The sequence below is a fragment of the Zonotrichia leucophrys genome, chromosome 12, assembly GCF_028769735.1.
Source record: "Zonotrichia leucophrys gambelii isolate GWCS_2022_RI chromosome 12, RI_Zleu_2.0, whole genome shotgun sequence".
Classification (NCBI taxonomy): Eukaryota; Metazoa; Chordata; class Aves; order Passeriformes; family Passerellidae; genus Zonotrichia; species Zonotrichia leucophrys.
Genome location: NC_088182.1, coordinates 17,664,915 through 17,689,547, shown reverse-complemented (window position 1 = coordinate 17,689,547; position 24,633 = coordinate 17,664,915). Strand labels below are relative to the sequence as shown.

Genomic DNA, 24,633 nt, shown 5'->3' with positions numbered 1-24,633 from the left:
GAGGGTCAGTGAAGCCCAAGAAAACAGAAAATCTGAAAGAAATGGAGCATCGGATGGGAGGGATGCAAGTGGATGGTGCTGAGGGGATTCAGGGAATTCCCTCTCCCAAATCCCTGCTTTGCTTTGGAGGAGGATGAGGCCAGGTGGGAAAAGAAGAAATGGTTGATGAAGACAAAACAGTAAAATAATCTAAGATCTTGTGTTCTAAAGCTTCTTCCCTGCAGGTATTGTCTTTAAATTAAAGAGTTAATTGACTTTATTTTAACTGAACTTATATTCTTGAGCAAAAGCTGATTCTGGCAGGGAAGGAGAAACATTTTTTTAATGCTCAATACACTTGGTTATTTCAAATTTATCTCTTCTTCTTACTTTGCCCGATGGAAATCCTGCTGGATTTCATTATTTAAACTTAAAAATACAAACTTTAACCTTAAAAATACATTTTTTTTTCAACTTATAAATGCTTCAAAATCCTTTCTCTTGTGCTTGAAAATCTTTGATTAAAGTCTGAGTGTTTAGGAGGAGGGAGAGAGGATGGTGGGGTTTATTGTTTTAGTGCAAAGCCAAGGAAATTGCTTCCCAAACATGTGCTTGCTGTTAAGGCCGTGTACATGCTGGACATGTGTTTGACATTTCTGCAGTTGCCACCACCTTATTTTTTTAATTTTTTTAAGATCATACCATAAAGTGAGTTCCAGTAAACAGCTCTTATGAGAGAAGTTTTTGTGGAAAAACCTCAGCAAAATTTGGTTGTTCTGGGTTTTTTCCTCTTTCTCCATTTTTTTAACAGTTCTGCCTGTGCTGTTGCCTTTTTATTTGAAACACATAGGAGTTGTTGGCCTTGTAGTAAAAACCATCTTGACAACGTTATTCTCATCCATATTTTGGGAATTTCATACAGAAACATCTTTTCTTTTAGTTTTGAAGCCTTTCATGTGAAACTTTGAGGAGCTGCAATGCAATCCTTGGATTTATGGGAGTTTTATTGGTGTAGTGCTGGAATAAATGCTTTTAACGTGGTGGGAATTCATTTTTTTAATTAGAATTTCTAAGGGGCAAAATCCAGGGAAAAGCAGCTACTGAGGTGTTATTATGACCAAAAAAAAAATCCAGTTCTGTGGTTTCTCACATACCCAGGGTTATCTATTTATATATATAAATATTATGTAGTATTTAGATAATGTTTATATAAATAAGACGAGAAATAATAAGTGATGAATTAATTTTAATAAATAGGATAATAAAATGATGGGAATTTGCTGTTCTGCTGCGTTGGGTGGGAAAGGCAATGCCAACATTGATTTTGCTGATTTTCAGCAGTGACACTGTGAGTCCTGTAAGGAGAAAAGAGCAGCACAAATTTGGATTTTTGGATTTTTTTTTTTGCTGTTGTGCATTGCTGTAATCTGTGTGTGTGTGCTCTGGGTGCTCGCTGAACCTTGGCTGTGAATTTTGCAGGATCCAGAGAGGGATGGAGACTCCCTTGGATGTGCTGTCCAGAGCAGCATCCCTGGTCCACGCTGATGATGAGAAACGTGAGTTCCCAGCTGCAATTTCCCCGAGCCCAAAATGCGCAGGAATTCTCTTTTTTCAGATTATTTGTGCAGGAATCCCTTCAGAGCTTGCTTCCCTCACGTGCAAACCCAACAGCTTGCATTTCAATTGGCCGCTGGGAAGGAGAGAATGGCTGGATTTTAAAAATTAATTTATGCGTACAGATAGAAAAATACGAATAACATAAATATTAATTTATTTAAAATATTTATATTATTAAAATAATTTTAAAAATATTTAAAATTCGTGTTCAATTTATGTCGAGGTGCCTCTCTTTTCCCAGTTGCATTTGCATTGTTGGCAGACAAGAAATTGTGGTGTCAAACTCAGGCCAGGTTGAGAGCTCAGATAATTTGGGTTGGATTTAAATTAAAAACTCAAAACTGGGTGGGCACCGGGGGCTGGGAAGATTTCAGTTGATAAAAACTCTCAGGTTTAATTTATCATTGTTAATGAGCTCTTCATTTGCCTTTCTCTGCCGGCAAAAGGGAATTGGAGGATTTGAATAGTCAGAGGCTCACGTTACCCATTATTTGAGTAATATTTTGGTAATATTTTGTATTATTTGGGTAATATTTTGGCAATATTTTTTGTATTATTTGGGTAATATTTTGGAAATATTTTTGGTATTATTTGGGTAATATTTTGGTAATATTTTGTATTATTTGGGTAATATTTTGGCAATATTTTTTGTATTATTTGGGTAATATTTTGGAAATATTTTTGGTATTCTCTGAGTAATCTTTTGGTAATAGTTTTGGTATTAATTGGGTAATATTTTGGTAATATTTCTGGTATTATTTGGGTAATATTTTGGTAATATTTCTGGTATTATTTGGGTCATATTTTGGAAATATTATTGGTGTTATTTGGGTCATATTTTGGTCATAGTTTTGGTATAATTTGGGTAATATTTTGGTAATAGTTTTGGTATTATTTGGGTAATGTTTTGGTATTAGTTTTGATATTATTTGGGTAATGTTTTGGTATTAGTTTTGATATTATTTGGGTAATATTTTGGTAATATCTTTGGCATTATTTTGGAAATATTTTGGTGATAGTTTTGGTATTATGTGGGTAATAATTTGCAAATATTTTTGGTATTATTTGGGTAATAGTTTTGGTATTATTTGGATCATATTTTGGAAATATTTTTGGTATTATCTGAGTAATCTTTTGGTAATAGTTTTGGTATTAATTGGGTAATATTTTGGTAATATTTCTGGTATTATTTGGGTCATATTTTGGAAATATTATTGGTGTTATTTGGGTCATATTTTGGAAATATTATTGGTGTTATTTGGGTCATATTTTGGTCATTGTTTTGGTATAATTTGGGTAATATTTTGGAAATAGTTTGAGTATTATTTGGGTAATGTTTTGGTAATAGTTTTGGTATTATTTGGGTAATATTTTGGTAATATTTTTGGCATTATTTTGGAAATATTTTGGTGATAGTTTTGGTATTATGTGGGTAATAATTTGGTAATAGTTTGGGTAATATTTTGGAAATATTTTTGGTATTATTTGGCTAATAGTTTTGGTATTATTTTGGTCATGTTTTGGTAATAGTTTTGGTATTATTTGGTCAATATTGTGGAAATATTTTTGGTATTATTTGGGTAATAATTTTGGTATTATTTGAGTAACATTTTGGTAATAGTTTTGGTATTATTTGGGTCATGTTTTGGTAATAGTTTTGGTATTATTTGGGTAATAGTTTTGGTATTATTTTGGTCATGTTTTGGTAATAGTTTGGGTAATATTTTGGAAATATTTTTGGTATTTTTTGGAAATAGCTTTGGTATCATTTGGGTCATATTTTGGTAGTCATTTTGGTAATATGTGGGTAATAATTTGGAAATATTTTTTGTATTATTTGGGTATTGTTTGGGTTATAGTTTTGGTATTATTTGGGTCGTAGTTTGGGTAATATTTTGGAAATAGTTTTGGTATTATTTGGGTAATACTTTGGAAATTTTTTTGGTATTATTTGCGTAAATTATTTGGTATTATTTGGGTAATATTTTGGTAATAGTTTTGCTATTATTTGGTAATATTTTTGGTATTATTTGGGTAATATTTTGGTTATAGTTTTGGTATTATGTGGGTAATACTTTGGAAATTTTTTTGGTATTATTTCTGTAAATTATTTGGTATTATTTGGGAATTATTTGGGTAATATTTTGGAAATAGCTTTGGTATTATTTGGTAATATTTTGGTATTATTTGGGTAATATTTTCGCTGTTGCCATTCATGGTAAGAGTTCCAGATGGGTTAACTCATGTTAGAGTAATAATTTCAATTCTGCCAAGCTGCAGTTCACAGATGAGATTGTTCCTTGTATGCTCAGTAAGAAATGTCCTTGGTGCTTTCTGAGTGGTGTGTGCACTGTGGGTGTCTGAGGGAAAAAATGGCATTTTGGGTTTCTGAGGGGAAAAATGGCATTTTGGGTTTCTGAGGGGAAAAACGGCATTTTGGGTTTCTGAGGAGAAAAATGGCATTTTGGGTTTCTGAGGAGAAAAATGGCATTTTGGGTTTCTGAGGGGAAAAATGGCATTTTGGGTGTCTGAGGGGAAAATGGCATTTTGGGTTTCTGAGGGGAAAAACGGCATTTTGGGGTTCTGAGGGGAAAAACGGCATTTTGGGCTTCTGAGGGGAAAAACGGCATTTTGGGTTTCTGAGGGGAAAATGGCATTTTGGGTTTCTGAGGGGAAAAAGGGCATTTTGGGTTTCTGAGGGGAAAAATGGCATTTTGGGTGTCTGACTGGAAAAATGCCATTTTGGGTGTCTGACTGGAAAAACGGCATTTTGGGTTTCTGAGGGGAAAAACGGCATTTTGGGTGTCTGACTGGAAAAATGGCATTTTGGGTGTCTGAGGGGAAAAACGGCATTTTGGGCTTCTGACTAGAAAAAGGGCATTTTGGGTTTCTGAGGAGAAAAACGGCATTTTGGGTGTCTGAAGGGAAAAATGGCATTTTGGGCTTCTGAGGAGAAAAACGGCATTTTGGGTTTCTGAGGGGAAAACGCCATTTTGGGTTTCTGAGGGGAAAAAGGGCATTTTGGGTTTCTGAGGGGAAAAATGGCATTTTGGGTGTCTGAGGAGAAAAACGGCATTTTGGGTTTCTGAGGGGAAAAACGGCATTTTGGGGTTCTGAGGGGAAAAACGGCATTTTGGGGTTCTGAGGGGAAAAACGGCATTTTGGGTTTCTGAGGGGAAAAATGGCATTTTGGGTGTCTGAGGGGAAAAACGGCATTTTGGGTGTCTGAGGGGAAAAACGGCATTTTGGGTGTCTGAGGGGAAAAATGGCATTTTGGGCTTCTGAGGGGAAAAATGGCATTTTGGGCGTCTGAGGGGAAAAATGGCATTTTGGGCGTCTGAGGGGAAAAATGGCATTTTGGGTGTCTGAGGGGAAAAACGGCATTTTGGGTGTCTGAGGGGAAAAATGGCATTTTGGGGTTCTGAGGGGAAAAACGGCATTTTGGGTTTCTGACTAGAAAATGACATTTTGGGTTTCTGACTAGAAAATGACATTTTGAATTTCAAGCTGCTTTTACAAGTCACTTCTCTGCCTAAAATCACCTTTAAAGATGAACGCAGCTTTCCTTCCTTTGTCCCTTTATTCTGTATACAGTTTTAAAAATTATTTGCCTTGAATATTGGATAAAATAATTGATTTGCTGCTGCAGATCTGCTTTGTCAGGAACCTTGGTTTTGCTGTTCTTGCATGTTCTCTCTGGATGAGCTCCAGGTTCCAGTGGTGCCACTGTGGAGGGGTGGTTTGGTTGATTTGCCTCAATTCTTGACCATTTCTGCTAAAATGAACAGCAGTATTTCCTTGAGGAAATAATTTCAATGATTTTGACCTGGGGGAGGGCTGCATTTAAAAAAGTATATTTCGAATTTATTCTCTCAATTTTCTTGAGCTTCAATGCATTCTTTTTGCCTAAGACTGCAGCTTGGTGCATTTAAAAAAGTATATTTCGAATTTATTCTCTCAATTTTCTTGAGCTTCAATGCATTCTTTTTGCCTAAGACTGCAGCTTGGTGTTGAGCTCCACAGGGTAGGAATGCTGGATTCAGGGAATCCAGAGGGAGTCTGTCAGGGAGCTGATGTGGATCTGCTTCTAATTTACATTCCTTTGGTCTTTCCACTTCGATTAATTCGATTTATGCCACTCTGCAGCTCCTGACTTGTGCTGTGTGGCAGCAGCTGCTGGGAAAAAGGAAATGGGAGGGATGTCCTGAGCCTGTGCCTTCCTCTGGCAGCTCTGGAAACTCCTTCTGGGTGAAAAAATTTAGTTTTAATCTTGAGTTTAGCTGTTTTCCTTGACCTTGTTCTGGGTAAGAAAAAATGAGTTTGAAATTCCAAATGTAGCAGTTTTTCTTGAGCTTGTTCTGGGTAAGAAAAAAATGAGTTTGAAATTCCAAATTTAGCAGTTTTTCTTGAGCTTGTTCTGGGTAAGAAAAATGAGTTTGAAATTCCAAATGTAGCAGTTTTTCTTGAGCTTGTTCTGGGTAAGAAAAAAATGAGTTTGAAATTCCAAATTTAGCATTTTCTTGAGCTTGTTCTGGGTAAGAAAAAATGAGTTTGAAATTCCAAATGTAGCAGTTTTTCTTGAGCTTGTTCTGGGTAAGAAAAAAATTAGTTTTGAAATTTTGAATTTAGCTGTCATCCCTAAACTTGTTCTGGGTAAAATGAAGTAGATGGGAAGCTAGTTTTAATCTTGAATTTAGCTGTTGTCCTTAAACTTTTTCTGAGTAAAAAGAAGTTGGTTTTAATCTTGAGTTTAGCTGTTATCCTTGAGCTTGTTCTGGGTAAAAAGAAGTTAGATTTAAATCTTCAATTTAGCAGTTTTCCTTGAACTTGTTCTGGGTAAGAAAAAGTTAGTTTTAAATTTTCAATTTAGCTCTTAGCCTTAAATTTGTTCTGGGTAAAAAGAAGTTGGTTGGAAGTTAGTTTTAAATTTTGACTTTAGCTGTTATCCTTGAGCTTGTTCTGGGTAAAAAGAAGTTGGAAATTCCAAATTTAGCGGTTTTCCTTGAGCTTGTTTTGGGTAAGAAAAAGTTACATCTAAATCTTGAATTTAGCTGTTATCCTTGAACTTATTCTGAGTAAAAAGAAGTTAGTTGGAAGTTAGTTTTTATCTTGAATTTAGCTGTTATCCTTAAAGTTGTTCTGGGTAAAAAGTTAGTTGGAAGTTAGGTTGAAATTCTGAATTTAGCGGTTTTCCTTGAGCTTGTTCTGGGTAAAATGAAGTTCATTTTAAATTCTGAATTTAGCGGTTTTCCTTGAGCTTGTTCTGGGTAAAATGAAGTTCATTTTAAATTCTGAATTTAGCGGTTTTCCTTGAGCTTGTTCTGGGTAAAATGAAGTTCATTTTAAATTCTGAATTTAGCGGTTTTCCTTGAGCTTGTTTGCATAGAAAGAAGTTGGTTTTAATCTTGAATTTCGCTGTTATCCTTGATCCCTCAATGAGGTTCCAGCAGTGGTGCTGTCTGTATTTCTCCATCCCCACTCACTTTGTCTAAACCAGAATTCAGCAGTGTTTCCGATATTCCAGTAATGCCCAGGAACGCAGCAATTTCTCCAATATTTATGAATTGAATGTTTTGAATTGTGAAGGATCCTCTCATCTCTGTGGGCACTCACTGCAGGGCCCAGGAACACTGGAGTGTCTGTGTGTATACAAATCATGAGCTGTTTCAAACAAATACTTTTCAATTTAGCAGCACTTAAAAAAATGAATTTAACCTCAGCCAGCAACCAACAGCTCCTCACTTGCCAGCCTTGCAAGGACTGGAATCAGAAAAAAAGGGTGAAAAACCTGTGGGTTGAGGCGAGAACAATTTAATTATTGAAATAAAATGTTATATTTATGATAGTGCAAAGAGAAAAGGGAAAGAGGGAGGAATAAACCCCAGGGCAGAGCCGCTGAGTGGTGGCCAGCACTGATATGGCATTTTGGGTTTCTGAGGAGAAAAATGACATTTTGAATTCCAAGCTGCTTTTACAAGTCGCTTCTGTGCCTAAAAACACCTTTAAAGATGAATGCAGCTTTCCTTCCTTTGTCCCTTTGTTCTGTATACATTTTTGAAAATTATTTGCCTTGAATATTGGCTAAAATAATTGGTTTGGAGGGTGATGCCCAGCTGATGCCCAGTTTCCACCCTGCAGTGCCAAATGAACCCTGGGTGCTGCTTTCAGCCTCAGCTCTGCTTTAGCTCAGCAGCTCCAAACTGAATTTCAGCAGCTGAAAGCATCCTGCGCTTGCTGGCAATGAGGATTTCTGAATTCTCTGTTTAACTGCTGTGTCAGGGCAAGGATTAATTGTGGAGCAGGAATGGCTGCTGCTCTTGGGGATTTTAACTCCTGCCATGGGGGTGGGAGCACTTATTTAGGTTTATTGTACTTTAAAAAGCAAAAGAAGGCTGAACAAAAGACAGGCAATGGTGTCATTATTAGCCAGACATGGTCACTGATTTCTGACTTAATAGTGGAGGAAAGGCCATAAAAATCTGTTTGGCTGATGAGGGGCTATAGGTGATGTGCAACTTTATTTATTTCACCTCTAAATGGCGCCTGGAAGGTTTTGCTGGCTCTTTTCAGGGATGGGGTTTAGAAGAAATAACCATTTCTGTGATGTGCACCCATGCTGGGTTTTATTGTTACCACAGCCCTAAACCTCACGGAAGGTGGGTGATTGTAAACTTGGTTTTTGCAGCTTCTTTCCATTTCCCGTTCTTTCTTTCCATTTCCCATTGTTATTTCCCATTGGTTATTTCCCATTGTTATTTCCCATTGGTTATTTCCCATTGTTATTTCCCATTGTTATTTTCCCATTGTTATTTCCCATTGGTTATTTCCCATTGGTTATTTCCCATTGGTTATTTCCCATTGGTTATTTCCCATTGTTTATTTCCCATTGTTATTTCCCATTGTTATATTTCCCATTGTTATTTCCCATTGTTATTTCCCATTGTTTATTTCCCATTGTTTATTTCCCATTGTTTATTTCCCATTGTTTATTTCCCATTGTTTATTTCCCATTGTTTATTTCCCATTGTTTATTTCCCATTGTTTATTTCCCATTGTTTATTTCCCATTCTCATTTCCCATTCTCATTTCCCATTCTCATTTCCCATTGTTTATTTCCCATTGTTTATTTCCCATTGTTTATTTCCCATTGTTTATTTCCCATTGTTTATTTCCCATTGTTATTTCCCATTGTTATTTCCCATTGTTATTTCCCATTGTTATTTCCCATTGTTATTTCCCATTGTTATTTCCCATTGTTATTTCCCATTGTTATTTCCCATTGTTATTTCCCATTCTCATTTCCCATTCTCATTTCCCATTGTTTATTTCCCATTGTTTATTTCCCATTGTTTATTTCCCATTGTTTATTTCCCATTGTTTATTTCCCATTGTTTATTTCCCATTGTTTATTTCCCATTGTTTATTTCCCATTGGTATTTCCCATTGTCATTTCCCATTGGTATTTCCCATTGTCATTTCCCATTGTCATTTCCCATTGTCATTTCCCATTGTCATTTCCCATTGTCATTTCCCATTGTCATTTCCCATTGTCATTTCCCATTCTCATTTCCCATTCTCATTTCCCATTGTCATTTCATTTCCCATTCTCATTTATCTGGTATAAGGGGTTTGGGATCTGGTCTTTCAGTCACAAACAGAATTTTAAAAGCAAAATCTTCACTTTAGGAGACCAATGAAGGAAAGCAGTGACCAGGGCTTGTGCTTGCAGATTTTGCTGGAAGCACTTTGTGTGTGTGGATTTGCAGGAACACTTTATTTACACTTCCCTGCAGAATGTAAGCCCAGTTTAAAAATGTGCTAAAGAATGAGAAAAACCATGACTTCTCTCATTCTCTCAGGGTAATGTAGTGAAAAGGCTGCTGTGGGCAAGCAGGAGAAAATCCACATTTCTGGATTTAGCTGTTATCCCTAAACTTGTTCTGGGTAAAATGAAGTTAGGTTTAAATTCTGAATTTAGCAGTTATCTTTGAGCTCGTTCTGGGTAAAAAGAAGTTAATTTTAAATCTTGAATTTAGCTGTTATCCTTAAACTTGTTCTGGGTAAAAAACCAAGTTAGTTTTTATCTTTAATCTAGCTGTTATTCCTATATTTGTTCTGGGTAAAAAGAAGTTAGTTTGGAAGTTAATTTTAATCTTGAATTTACCTGTTATCTTTGAGCTCATTCTGGGTAAAAAGAAGTTTGTTGGAAGTTAGTTTTGAATTTTGAATTTAGGTGTTTTTACCCAGAACGAGCTCAAGGAAAACAAGTTAGGTTTAAATTCTGAATTTAGCAGTTATCTTTGAGCTCGTTCTGGGTAAAAAGAAGTTAATTTTAAATCTTGAATTTAGCTGTTATCCTTAAACTTGTTCTGGGTAAAAAAACCAAGTTAGTTTTAATCTTTAATCTAGCTGTTATTCCCATTCTTTCATTCCATTTCCCATTCTTTCATTCCATTTCCCATTTTTCTCTCCCTGGTTGTCATTTCTCACATGCTGCCCTTGGGCTTTGCCTGTTTTACCAGTTTTTGGTTTTTCTGGGTCTGGATTGAAGGCACTTGAGACAGTAATTTAGATAAAACTTCTAATATCTACCCAGAACAAAAATATATTTGTTCTGGGTAAAAAGAAGTTAGTTTTGATCTTGAATTTACCTGTTATCTTTGAGCTCATTCTGGGTAAAAAGAAGTTTGTTGGAAGTTAGTTTTAAATTTTGAATTTAGATGTTATCCTTGAACTTATTCTGGAAATGAAAGGTTTGGGAAGAGCTCACAAATGGCACCACCAATTCCTGGGTAAAACTTTGCATTTTAATGCTTTGGACCAAATCCACACCTGCTGAGCCTTGATTTACGTTTTGCAAAACTGATAGAGAACTACATTAAATAAAAAAAAATAGAATTTTCTGTGATGAATCCATGCTTTTTGCACATGTGCCATCAGTCCCGTGCGTGCAGGGCAGCCTGGAGCTGCATTTCCACCCTCCCTGCCTGTGAACGCTGGGATTGTTTGGCAACATTTGCTTTTGTGTGGTTTAGTTCAATCCACTTCAAATAATTAAGCCAGGCCGTGCAGTTGATATTTCTAGTACAGAAGAATTATTGTGCTTTAAAATCCCTGCCCTAATCTGCTCTGTAATAAAATCCTGGTGTAGACAAGAGCCACCAGGCAGCTTTTACTGCTCCTCTCTGGGATCAGGAGTTCATTAGGAGCACAGATTTTGTGTTATTCACCCCCCGATGAATAAATATCCAATGATTATTTGTTTTGGATAGCTGATCCCAAAAATTTCAAGGCTGGGTTGAGGAGAATTTATTATTTTTTAGCACTCTTGAGGAAGATGGTGGCTCATTTAAATAAAACCCAAGCAGGAGTTAGAGCAGGATTAGATTTGAGTGCTGTTATTTGTGTTGAAGATATTAATGATGAAATATTTCCAGCATCGCCAGGACTTTCCACCCACGCTGCTGCTGCTGCTGTTTGTTGTGTAAATTTATGGCAAATGATGGGCAGGATTTAAAATCAATGTTTGCAGGACTTTAAAGAGCCTGAGAAAGGATTTAAAATCAATGTTTGCAGGACTTTAAAGAGCCTCCATCCCTCTGTGGGAGCAGTTCCATCAGCACTGCAAATACCTCAGGTGTGAAGGGGTTCTGAGTGACTAAAAATGAGGAGTTGGATGGAATTGGATGATATTGGATGAAATTCGATGGATTTTGATCTGTTAATGCAGCTGGTAGAGAGGAAATCTCAAAGATCATTTGCAGCTTGGTTTTAGAGGATTGGCCAGCATTAGTTTGGTTCTGTGTTTTGGGGTTTTTTATTTGTTTGTTTTCCTCTGAGGCAGGATCTAAAATCAATGTTTGCAGGACTTTAAAGAGCCTCCTTCCCTCTGTGGGAGCAGTTCCATCAGCACTGCAAATACCTCAGGTGTGAAGGAGTTCTGAGTGACTAAAAATGAGGAATTGGATGGAATTGGATGAAATTCGATGGATTTTGATCTGTTAATGCAGTTGGTACAAGGGAAAATCTCAAAGATCATTTGCAGCTTGGTTTTAGAGGATTGTGAGGTTTGGCCAGCATTAGTTTGGTTGTGTGTTTTGGGGTTTTTTATTTGATTGTTTTCCTCTGAGGCAGGATCTAAAATCAATGTTTTCAGGACTTTAAAGAGCTCCATCCTTCTGTGGGAGCAGTTCCATCAGCACTGCAAATACCCCAGGTGTGAAGGGGTTCTGAGTGACTAAAAGAAATGATGGATGTGTTGGATGGGAATTGAGGATTGGATTGATTGCATGGAAAATCTGGATTTGGGAAATTGGATTGGAATTTTTGGGGGGATTGGGATAATTGTGACTTGAGAATTGGGAGTATGGCAATTGGTGTGAAGTTTGGATTGGGGTAAATTCGATGGATTTCAATGGATTTTGATCTGTGAATGCAGTTGGTACAGAGGAAATCTCAAAGATCATTTGCAGCTTGGTTTTAGAGGATTGTGAGGTTTGGCCAGCATTAGTTTGGTTCTGTGTTTTGGGGTTTTTTTATTTGTTTGTTTTCCTTTTTTTTTCCTGGAGATTCATCAGAAAAATGGGCAAAAGGACAGCATTTTTGCACAGATGTAAAATAGCAGTTTTGTGGCACAATCCTTGTGCGTTTTCTGTTCACAGCTTCACCATTCTGAGCAGGAATTGTAGTGTAAGGACAGGAAATATTCCACAGCAAAATATCACTCAAAACACAGAAAGATTTCCAACAGAACCCAATCTTATCATGTGATGTGCCCTCTGTGTTTTATTTGCACCTGTGGGTGAAAACCAGCAAATCTTGAGGCAAAGAAATAAATGGAAAAGGTTTTGGATCCTGAATTAAGAATTTCAGTATTGTTGCTCATCCATGGAATTTTTGCTTTGGGGTGGAATCAAACTGGTTTAATGAGGGCATCCTGGAGCAGGTTTGGGGATCTTCTGACATTCAAAATAAGTTTGTGGCATTCAAAATTCCTCACTTTGGAGAGTGCTGGGCTCTGTTCCTTTACCTGGCAGTCAAGAACTGACAAAATCCCTGGTTTGGCTTTTCCCAGTGAGCCTAAGTAAGAATTTACCTTCCCATGGAAATGTTGTATGTGATGCTTCCACTAAAAACCTCCTTTCCTGTGACTTCCAGGACTCCTCCAGTAATGAAATTTTTGTTTTGTTGGACAGCGCTTGCTGCAATCCAGCCTGGTTGAGGGCAACGCAACCGCTTGGATTCAGATCTTCATTTTGCATTTTGTAGATAAATTTCACAGTGTTTTGTATGTGTGGTTTTTCTGAGTGCTTTCAGAGTTTAGGGGTTTTTATTTAGGGTCTGTCAGCTCTTGGGTGTCTCCTATCAACAGCACAAATCAACAATCCAGCACAAATTTTCATTTAGAGCTTCAGGACTTCTTCAGGACTTTGAGGGGAGGGTGAGAAACTCTCCAGGACAATATCTAATATGAATATAAATGGATTGACCACATGGATGTTGGTTTCTTCTTTTATGGCTAATTAAAATATTGATTTTAATAATTCCTATTAATATTATTTAATATTGATTTTAATAAGCCCTATTAAGGACTTATTTCAGTCACTTTTATCCTCAGATTTGCCTCATCAGCAGACAATGGAATGGTTTTCCAGCAGTGCTCTGGAATTCCAATATGCTCAGATTGAGCAGCGTTGAAATTTGTGATCCTTCTGTGCAAGGATCTGTCTTTGGGAGAATTGCAGGTTATATATAGTTTTTTGCAGAATGTATATAGTTTTTTGCAGAATATATATAGTTTTTTGCAGAATGTATATCTATATTTTTGCAGAATACATATATGCAGATATTTTTCAGAATATATATATTTTTCCAGAATATATATATTTTAGAATCTATATATTTTTTTCAGAATTGATTTGGTCATCTTTTGGCCAGGTTGGTTCAGAGAAGAGGCAGATATTTGATATACACAAAAAGCTGCCCTTAAAAATTAGAGGTGTGATCAGACTGGTGGTGCTCTGCTGCTCACTTTAATACCCTGGATCCTTTAATTGTGGAAATTAATGTTTAGTAATGGCACAGCTTTTATGATTTAGCAACTGTGTTTGTGGTCAGAGCTGATCTGTGCTGTCCAGCAAAAGAGAAACTGAAGTTTTCTGGTGGAAAGTTCTCATTTCTGAGGAGCAGTGTCCGCAAAAATCTACATTTGTAATCCCTTAACAGCCGTGAGAGGTGTTAAAAGTACATTTATAAAGTACATTTATCAGTTTGTCATGTGAGTAATGCTTGGTCAATGGTGGAGGGAGTCCACCATTGGACTGGAGTGGAGTTTGTGACATAAATCATCCTTTTATTTTTAATGGAAGGGGGAAAGTATGGAAATGTGATGTTTGAGCACAGTGATAATGTGATGAAAAACCAGAAGTGCTTCAATCCTGGGGATGCAGCCTGAATCCTCTGATGATGTATGAATACCAAAAGCTTGAAATAATAAAACTCTGAGCAAGGACATGCAGAGTGTTCTGCTGTTAAATTGATGAGCCCCACAGAAAATACCAATATCTTTGCTGTTTTAAATATCAGTAAAGCTGTTTTTCAGTAAAATATCTGAATGGCTGAACTTCTGACCCTCTGCTTTTTGTCTTTCCCAAACCCTTTAGCTGTTTGTATCACCCCGGGTCTCACAGAGCAGCTTCCTGTGAGCGCTGTCAGGGCCATCCCATTAATTTTAGGATTTTCTTGGAAGCACCAGTGTTACATAGGACAACTGCTTGCTTGGCTTGTTTTGTTTTAAAAAAAAAACAATGAATTATTCTTATCCCCGGGAAGTTTCACCCCCTTTTTTTATTTTTTTTTTATTTTTTTTTTCCTCTCTCCGAGTTTATTGTAGCAAGAAAATAAAAGGATGTTTTCAACGCGTTAAATAGGCTGGAAAATGGGGCAATTGTGTGCCTGGCGCCTCGGTGTGTTTTAGAGGAGGGGAACCCCATTAGCAGAGCCGCTGGAGGGGTGGAAATTCCTGCAGGAACAAAGGGCCTGCGTGTTCCTTTGGAATTATTTTTTATTTTTTTCCAAAAGTTCAGCTGCCTGCAGTTTGTAAACAGTCACAGCATCCTTCAGGCCGCCCAGATGTTCCTGAGCAGCAGCAGCCACACAATTGTGCCTCTTCTTCCTCAGCCCCTCGCAGTTCATTTGGCATAAAATATGGGGGGGCTGCTGCCATTCCCCACCAATAAATGGTGTTTGCTGCAATTTTCTCTCTCTGGATGTTGGAATTTGCCGTCAGATGCCAAGCAGGGCTCTGGGAATCCCGTCTGGCTGCTGAGGGGATGGCACACGGGCACTGTCAGTGCACAAATGGTGCCATTTCTGCTGCTCCCTGGTTGGCATTTCTCACATGCTGCCCTTGGGCTTTGCCTGTTTTACCAGTTTTTGGTTTTTCTGGGTCTGGATTGAAGGCACTTGAGACAGTAATTTGTGTTCAGACTCAAGTGTTTATTATTTCTTATCAGTAAAACAGTCTCATTACGGTGAGTTCGGCAGGTTTTCATTAGAAGGCGCAAAATGGCCAACAAGCTCTTGTTACAAGGTCTTTTAAGAGTAAACTATCCAATTAAGAACTGACACCTGGATTATTTTCTCTTTTAACCCAATAACTGATCCCACAGAGCTGCAATGTGGACTTTCCTGCCCAATTACAAAATGCCACCCAAACCCATGAAGAAGGAGGAAGAAGAAGCATGGAGAAGAAAGAAGAAACCCAGGATGACACCCTGTGCCCTCCATCTTGCTTTCATCCACAAAATACTAAAAATCCCAAAACTAAATTTCTCACCAAGTGATATAACTACACTACTCTCTATAATCTATTTCACACTTTTGTGGATTCTGGTTTATCTTGAAGTCCAGGAAACTTTCTCCATGAATGAGGGTCAAAGTCAGAGCTTCCGTGGGGGTCAGGGCACCCCAGAGCAGACAGAGAAATATTCCTGGTGCCCTGGGATTCCACAGCCAGAATTCCTGTTTGTTACAGCCTGAACTGCCCAACAATGCAGGGAAATTATTCCCTGATTAGGGTTTGTGGAGCTTTCTGCTGGAGATGGAAACTGGGAGAGTGGAAATGTGGCCATTCTCCCCATGGCACACGTTATTTGGCGTGTTTAATTTGCTTTTAGAAAGGAAATAAAAAGTTCTTTGTTGATTAGAAGTACCACAGGGTGCTTTCCAGGAGCACAGAGAGCACACAGGACATTCCTGGAAATGCAGCAAGGCTCAGCTGGGGAGAGGAAAGGAGTTGAAATATTGCAGCAGGATTTGCATTTGGCACATTTACCACTTTCTCTACTCTTTTTTTATGTGTAAGTACTTATTTCAGCACTTGATCAGGTGTCTGAAGGGTTGGAATAGAACACTTTGCAACTTCCTTGCTGCCTCTAACAGCAAGTCTTAAACCAGGCTCAACGTTATAAACTCAGTTCTTTCAGCAGCAGTTAAAATTGCCCGTAAATTAAAAGTTAAAATTGAGGTGGTCCTACAACCTTCAGTCCTTGCTCAGTCACACAGCCTTCAGTGAAATGACGATGGAAATTTTACAGTTCTGCTGTAAAAGGCAACATGCAAGCCCTTGGCTGGTGAGCATCTGTTTGGAATTTCCATTTTTCCCTGGCTGGGAAGGCAGATTTATTTTATTTATTTTATTTATTTTATTTATTTTATTTATTTAATTTATTTAATTTATTTAATTTATTTAATTTATTTAATTTATTTAATTTATTTAATTTATTCAAACCCCGGCTGGAACAGGAGGGAGCTGCACACGGATTGTGCAGCCAAGGTGAGTCCTTGAGAAACAAAGGGAGGATGCAGTCAATGAACGCTCTGCTTTTCTGATTTCTGCTTTTTGTTCTGCTGTTCCACAAGGAAAAAAAAACCCAACAATGCTTTGCTTCAGCCTGAAGAGAAACTTATTTGTTCTCCAAGAAGCAAACACCAAAATTACTTGCTTTTATTTTTTCCCTTGATGGATGATAGGGTGGTTTTTTGACTTAGAGATGGGGTAACTGAGAGGTGTTTTAAAAACTGATTCTGTTTTTAGTCTCATGTGAAGGGTGAGACAATACAGATGTTATAATTCATGCCATCACAATCAGAAGTTAGCTATTTCTTAATTGCATTATATTTACAGTATATTGTAACAGCAATCAGTACTTATTAATAAATAAGTAATAAAATTACTCTATAAAAGCTTTTCAATTTCTTATTTATTAAAAATAAATTATTTAATAAATTAATATAAAACCCTTTTATATTTATTTATTATTAATTTATTTAAAAACTTGTTCTATTTTTAGGCTCATGTGAAGGGTGAGACAATACAGATGTTATAATTCATGCCATCACAATCAGAAGTTAGCTATTTCTTAATTACGTTATATTTACAGTATATTGTAATAGCAATCAGTACTTATTAATAAATAAGTAATAAAATTACTCTATAAAAGCTTTTCTATTTCTTATTTATTAATAAATAAATATAAATAAAATAAATTATTTAATAAATTAATATAAAACCCTTTTATATTTATTCATTATTAATTTATTTAAAAACTTGTTCTGTTTTTAGTCTCATGTGAAGGGTGAGACAATACAGATGTTATAATTCATGCCATCACAGTCAGAAGTTAACTATCTCTTAATTACAATATATTATAATTACAGTAGGTTGTAATAGCAATAAATACTTCTTAATAAATAGATAATGCAATTAATATATAAAAACTTTTAAATGTATTATTTATTTAATAAATAGATAGTAAATGATACATAAAATTAATTAATATTTAAAACATTTTATTATTTATTTATTTAAAAGCTTCTATTTTATTTTTAGTCTCATGTGAAAGGTGAGACAATACAGATGTTATAATTCATGCCATCACAATCAGAAGTTAACTATCTCTTAATTACGTTATATTTACAGTATATTGTAATAGCAATCAGTACTTATTAATAAATAAGTAATAAAAATAATCTATAAAAGCTTTTCTATTTCTTATTTATTAAAATATTTAATAAATTAATATAAAACCCTTTTATATTTATTTATTATTAATTTATTTAAAAACTTGTTCTATTTTTAGGCTCATGTGAAGGGTGAGACAATACAGATGTTATAATTCATGCCATCACAATCACAAGTTAGCTATTTCTTAAATACAATATATTATAATTACAGTATATTGTAATAGTAATAAATACTTATTAATAAATAATCAAATTAATATAAATTTTTTATTTATTATTTATTTAATAAATAAATAGTAAATTATAAATAAAATTAATAAATTAATTAATATATAAAAACTTTAATGTTTATTTATTTAAAAACTTTTATTCTATTTTTAGTGTCATGTGAAGGGTGAGACAATATAGATATTATAATTCACGCTAGCACAATCAGAAGTTAACTATCTCTTAATTACAATATGTTATAATTACATATATTGTAATAGCAGTAAATTGTAATAGCAATATTACAGTATATTGTATAGCAATATACAATATTGTATAGTATATTGTATATTGTACAGTATATTGTAATAGCAATAAATACCTATAAATAAATAATAAAATGAATATATACTCATAATTACAATATATTATATATTATAATATTTTTATCAAACTTCAAAAATTCTCTACAAATCATTTCTCACACCCCCTATTTAGCTGCTGACTCAAAAATCAATTCCCTGTGAAAGCAGAATTGTGGCTGCAGATCTGCTATAAACCATGTCACTGCAGAAAATTCTGCCATCCATGAGCTTAAAGGGAGAAATGCTCTTATTTAACAAATTGAAGAGTGATTTATTACTCCCCTCTGATTTTTATTCCCCTTTTCTGTTATATATATATATATATATAACAGAAAAGGGGAATAATATACATATATATATGTGTATATATATATATATATATATATATGTGTGTATATATATATATATATATATATATATATATATATATATAAACTTAATATCAAAGTTTATTGACACATTCATTGAAAGATGCCCCAGAGCCCTCCAAGGGTATTTTTGTGCATCCCCTATAACAGTGTTGTACTGGGTGATGAGAATTGCACAGCACTGGAATAAATGTGCTTTAGATACACATTTATTGCTAATATTCTCAATTCTGAGGTTTAATTCTGAATATATTCTCAATTCTGAGATTTAATTCTGACCAGTTGGGCAGGAATTGCCCTTTGTGTGATTTTTTTTGTCTCAAAGGGAACAATTTTAGCCCAAGCACTGGGGTGTTTCTGGAGCCATGCTGGGAGCAGGAACTGCTATATAAATAGATATATATTTTCAGAATATATATTTTCAGAGTATATGTATTTTTTTCCAGAATATCTGCATATTTTTCAGAATATATCTATTATTCAGAATGTACATATATCTTTTTTCAGAATACATATACCCTTTTTTCAGAGTATATATCTACTTTTCCAGAATATGTCTATTTTTTCAGATTATAAATATATTTTTTTCAGAATATATATTCTTTTCAGAATATATTTTTTCAGAATATATTTTTTTCAGAATATATATTTTTTCAATATATGCATATTTTTCAGGATTTTTTTTCAGAATATTTTTTTTCCACAGTACTTTTTTCAGAATATATTTTTTCACAATATGTTTATTGCAGAATGCTGCTACTTACCATAATGACACAACCTTATGCTACATTTATACCTACCCCATTAATTCTTTATTCCAAAGTGAACTCCAATTTTAGAAGTATATTTGAGTAGTTACTTAGCTTTAAATACATCAAGGTTTATAGTAGTCCTGAATTATCAATCAATAATTTATTCATATGCTGAATAGTAATTTTATTCATATTTATTTCATTATTCATAATTTATTAATATGTTGAGTATGAATTTTATTGTTGTATAGAATAGGTGCACAGCTCATTAAAAATCAATTTTCTATGTTTAACCATGAAGGAAGATAATGGGCTTTGCACCATTTTCTTCCGTGGAAAGCAAGAAGAATTGGGAAATTAAAAAAAAAAAATCAAGAAGAGTTTGGGAAATAAAAGCAAGATATTGATCCCTTTGATACTGACCCCATTTTGATACCTTTGATTTTACCCATCTGATCGATCCCATTGATTTACCCATCAGATTGAGGCCCTTTGTGACTGATCCCTTTGTGATTGATCCCTTTTTGATCGATCCCTTTGATTTACCCATCAGATTGGTCCCTTTGATTGATCCCTTTGATTGATCCATCAGATTGATCCCTTTGATTTACCCATCAGATTGATCCCTTTTTGATTGATCCCTTTGATTTACCCATCAGATTGATCCCTTTGATTGATCCCTTTGATTGATCCCTTTGGTTGATCCATCAGATTTATTCCTTTGATTTACCCATCAGATTGATCCCTTTTTGATTGATCCCTCTTTGATTGATCCCTTTGATTGATCCCTTTGATTGATCCCTTTGATTTACCCATCAGATTGATCACTTTGATTGATCACTTTGATTCATCCCTTTGATTTATCTATCAGATTTATTCCTTTGATTTATCCATCAGATTGATCCCTTTTTGATTGATCCCTTTTTGATTGATCCCTTTGATTTACCCATCAGATTGATCCCTTTGATTTACCCATCAGAGTGGTCCCTATCTTTGGTTTACCCATCAGATTGATCCCTTTGATTGATCCCTTTGATTGATCCCTTTGATTGACCCATTAGATTGACCCAAGATTAAATTTATCCATCTATAAGTAGATATTTAGGCAGAGCAGAGGCAACCTGGCAAACCCATGTGACAACTGCAGTATGATATTTTAATAAAATCTCGAATAAAACGAAATAAAAATTGTCATAGAAACTTGAATATAGTTATCTACCTGCACTCTGATGTGTTCCCACTTGTTCAGGTTTGCATGCCTGTGTCTGTCTGATCATCTGGCAGCTCTACCCTGAATTTATTTTTCTTTTTCCCCCTCAGAAACAGGGCCCAGTGGCACTGAGCCGTCCCACTGACCCCAGTGCAATCCCATTAATGCCACTTTCTGCTCTCTCATGCTCAAATATTAATTAGGAACGGGAGGAAGGCTGACAACAGAAAAATGGGGATTTTTATCACTTCTTGTGGCTTTTCCTCCTGCCCTGCTCTGTTCCAACTCCTGCCCTTGTGTCCCCCTCACAATTTCAGTTATTGGTTACAGCAGGTTCTGCCGGCACTCCGGGAATTCCAATTAAGATGTGTAAAGTAATAAAGGAGGAGTTTTGTGGAAGAACTTTTATTTATGTCCCAGACTGGATTCTGCCCTGGATTTGGCCGGAACAGTTTTTTCCTTCTGACATGACAGATTCCAAATATATTTTTACAAACTCCTTGTTTCCCTTTGCTCTTTGGATTCTTGTTCTTCATTAAGTTGCAAAGGGATCATAATTTTCCTTTTAAACTGGCTGAAATTGCATGTTCATGGAACTAAAGGGAAAATATTGATGCAAATGATGCTACTTTGTGACTTCTTTTGATTGTTAAAGCACAGAGAAGATAAATAATTTCTCTGTAGATTAACTGATGTTTCCTTTGAGAAACAGAAGCTGTAAATGAGGATTTTTTTTTTTTTAAAGGTCTCTTTGAATTTACTCTCTGCATTTTCTGAGGTCTTATTTTTAATTTTCTCTCTACCTGCCATTATGAAGGCCCTGGTGGGTGGGTAATGGGCTGGAGGCTGCAAATGAGTGTGCAGCTTATTGCTGGAATTAAATTCATTAAATTCCATGGGCCAGATATTTAATTAAATATTCCATTAATTAATGGCATCCTTGATCTTGTATGGCTGTAAGGAAACCCACACCATGTCACTTGTGAAGTAACAGAGATTATTTTGATTGCACAGAAATTAATTGTTATTAATGTAATAAAACATTTAATGTATTTAAAGCTTTTAAGTGATAGTTAATTTATTTTTTAATGAGAATTGCTTTTGCATTTTGTTGAAATAGCTAGAAAAAATTGGAAGGTGCTTTTGTTTCAGTTAGAGATTTGTGTTGTCAGCTTTAACTGAAATGTTCCTCTGCAATTTGAGAGTTGCTCTTCCAAAGGTGGAAAATCCTAACGCTAAGGTGGAAACACAAAGGTGGAAAATTTGTGTTTTTCCACAAATTCCACAAAAAAGTGAAAAAAGAGGTGAGAAATGGGGAGATTGGGGCTGCAGGAAGGACAAGGCTGTCCTGTGCTCCAACATTTCAGCACAGTCTCTTTGCCATGGTTTGAATCATTGTTTTAGCCCATAATTCATAAGGGTTTAGATATAGAGATATTTTGTAAGGTTTAATATCCAGGTGCTTCTGAAGTAAATGTATGAGAAGGAAACTGGGAATTCTATAGGGAATTAAGCTGGAGGCTGGGGAGAAAGGAATTGACAACTTAGAAGTTTTTTTATGAGCTGTACCAGCATTTCTTGAAGTCTGCTAAATCACATTTTAGCCCCGAATTGTCTTTTCAGCCTGAGTTTGAGTTTCTCACTGTTCTGAGAAGGAGCTGTTGTGATTTAAATCAGTGCCAACAGTTTGTGCTGTGCAATGTTGGGAGAAAATCAGAAATTGAGGGATGAAATAACAGCTGACAAATGCTGCTGGCATCAGTTACAGGCTGTGCATTATCAATTTTCCTTGGAAACCAATTCAGGGAACAGCTTTGGGAAGTTCTCCTGGCCCAGCAGCACCAGTTTAGAGAGTTCACTGCTATGGGTAACAAAATAAAGCATTAATTGGGTTAATTAAATGGTTAATGATATAAAGTATTTTCATTGATCCCAATCTTCAGAGCTCCTACTGCAGTTCAGGCAGATCAGACCAAGATTAATCTTTATATATAATCTTTATAATATATACCAGATGAGACATGTGAGTGTGTGAAGGTGAGAATTTGATGTTAAATACAGGATTATAGTGTGTGTATATATATGTATATATAGTATGTATATTAATAAATTTTTATATATTACATTATATATAATGTAATATATTAACATATATAATATCATTATATATACTATATATAATATATATACACTATAATACTGTGTATATTATATAATATATATTATATGCAGTATTAAAGTATATAGTATATTAATATATTTAATATATTTAATACATATCAATATGTGTTTTATACATATTATATTATATTATATATTAATATATTATATTATATATTAATATATTTACTCTATATTATACCAAATATAGTATTGTAGTATATATAGTACATATATTAATATAATATACATACTATATATACTATAATACTATATTATATTTATTATGTATGATATATATTATAATACTATCTTTATATTATATGAAATATAAAAAATAGAAAAATAATCTTGGAGGGTTCTGGGGCACCTTTCCATGAATGTGTCATTAAATTTAAAGTCAGAACAGAAAAGGGGAAAAAAAAATTCAGGGGGGAGTAATATATAGTTATAGTTCATATAATATATATATGTTATATGGAATATAGTACTATAATATATGTATTATTAATATATATATAATTGTGTATAATATATATACAATACTATATGTGTATATATAATATATACATATAGTATTGTATATATATAATATAGTATAGTATTTTAATAATTTGTATTATTAACTGTATTATTATTTATTTTATAGTATTTTTAATAGTATTTCTATAGTATTTTTTCCTTTGGAACTTTGCAAGCTGTTGGGTCTTTGATAACCCCTGGCAGTGCTCAGCTGTCCCTCCAGCTGCTGAATCCTGGTGTGGCTGATTGGTTTCTTTGGGGTTGTCTCACTGCACAGACACTCCTGACACAAATTCAATTTTCCAGCAAGCAGAGGAAAGCTGAATGGAGCAGGCTTTAGGCTGAGCTGCTTGAACTGTCTGCGAGTATAAAATAAAATCTAAATTAGCCCAGCAGAAATGATGTTGGAATGTTGTGGGCTGGAGTTGGTCTGACTGCAGAGAAAGTTCAGCACATTTTGCCAGCTCCTGTGAGGCTGACAGAGCTCTGAGGGCTCAGTTTGTGGAGAACCTGAGGAGAAAGTGGGGTATAAAATCAATGTTGTACCTAGCATTAAATAAGAATGATCTGAGAATGGTGACTGCAGTGGGAGCAATGACACTGCCAGGCTGGGAAGGTTGGGTTCAACTTTGAAAATTCATGTTCCACGTGTACACAGAGTATGTTGAAGGTTGGGCTTGTTTTTGTTTTTGGCATGTTTGCTTATTTGTTTTTGGGTTTTTTTAAATTTTTTTTAGGTGTGGTAAAAAATATTATTAAGGTCAAATACTTTTGAAATAATAGAGAACAAGACCCTCAGTTGGAAAACAATAGCCTTAGAGCTTGATTGAAATTTCATTTTAGTTTTAAAAATTCATGTTCCACGTGTGCACAGAGGCAAAAAGGAGGGAATGTTGAGATGGGATACAGCTCACCAGAGCTGGATTGTCTTGGTGGCATAAAATTCCATAGAAGTAAAAATTAAATTCACGCAGAAGTTTTGCCTGGGTGATGTGTGCGCGTTGTTCCACAGCTGATCTCCACTTAGGTATCAGTGACAAGAATTTCCTGGTGCAAATGTGCTGCAGCACGGCTGGATGTGGAGCTGGGAGGGTTGTTTGCTGAGGAAAATCAGCAGGTGTCCGATTTTCGGCTGTTTGGAGGGCCTGGAAAGGCCCGGGGTGGCCTTGGGGCAGCCGCGTATCAAAGGACGAGAAGAGGCTTCAGTTCTTTTCTCGGTCTCGGTGTTTATTAATTGTTTATCTAAAAGATTTTCTCTCGGCCCGACAGAGCTCTGCTCAGCAGCCAGCCATGAGCACACTGTCCCCCCTCCGGACAGTCACCTATCTTTATACCCATGGTTACGTGTACAATATTTATCATTTTTCCCCAATACCTTTTATCCTTATTGCCCGGTGCACTTTTAGTAATGACCAATCCCAAAGTGC

At 35.3% G+C, this 24,633-nt stretch overlaps 1 protein-coding gene across 1 annotated transcript in view; it reads left to right on the top strand.

Moving 5' to 3' along the window:
• The window catches only part of VGLL4 (vestigial like family member 4), a 110,566-nt gene that overhangs the window by 7,427 nt on the left and 78,506 nt on the right, over positions 1 to 24,633 (top strand). Inside the window, exon 2 of the mRNA XM_064724018.1 lies at positions 1,459 to 1,535. Within this exon, the coding sequence (XP_064580088.1) occupies positions 1,472 to 1,535 (64 nt within the window). The 5' untranslated portion in view covers positions 1,459 to 1,471. The remainder of the gene's footprint in view (positions 1 to 1,458; positions 1,536 to 24,633) is intronic.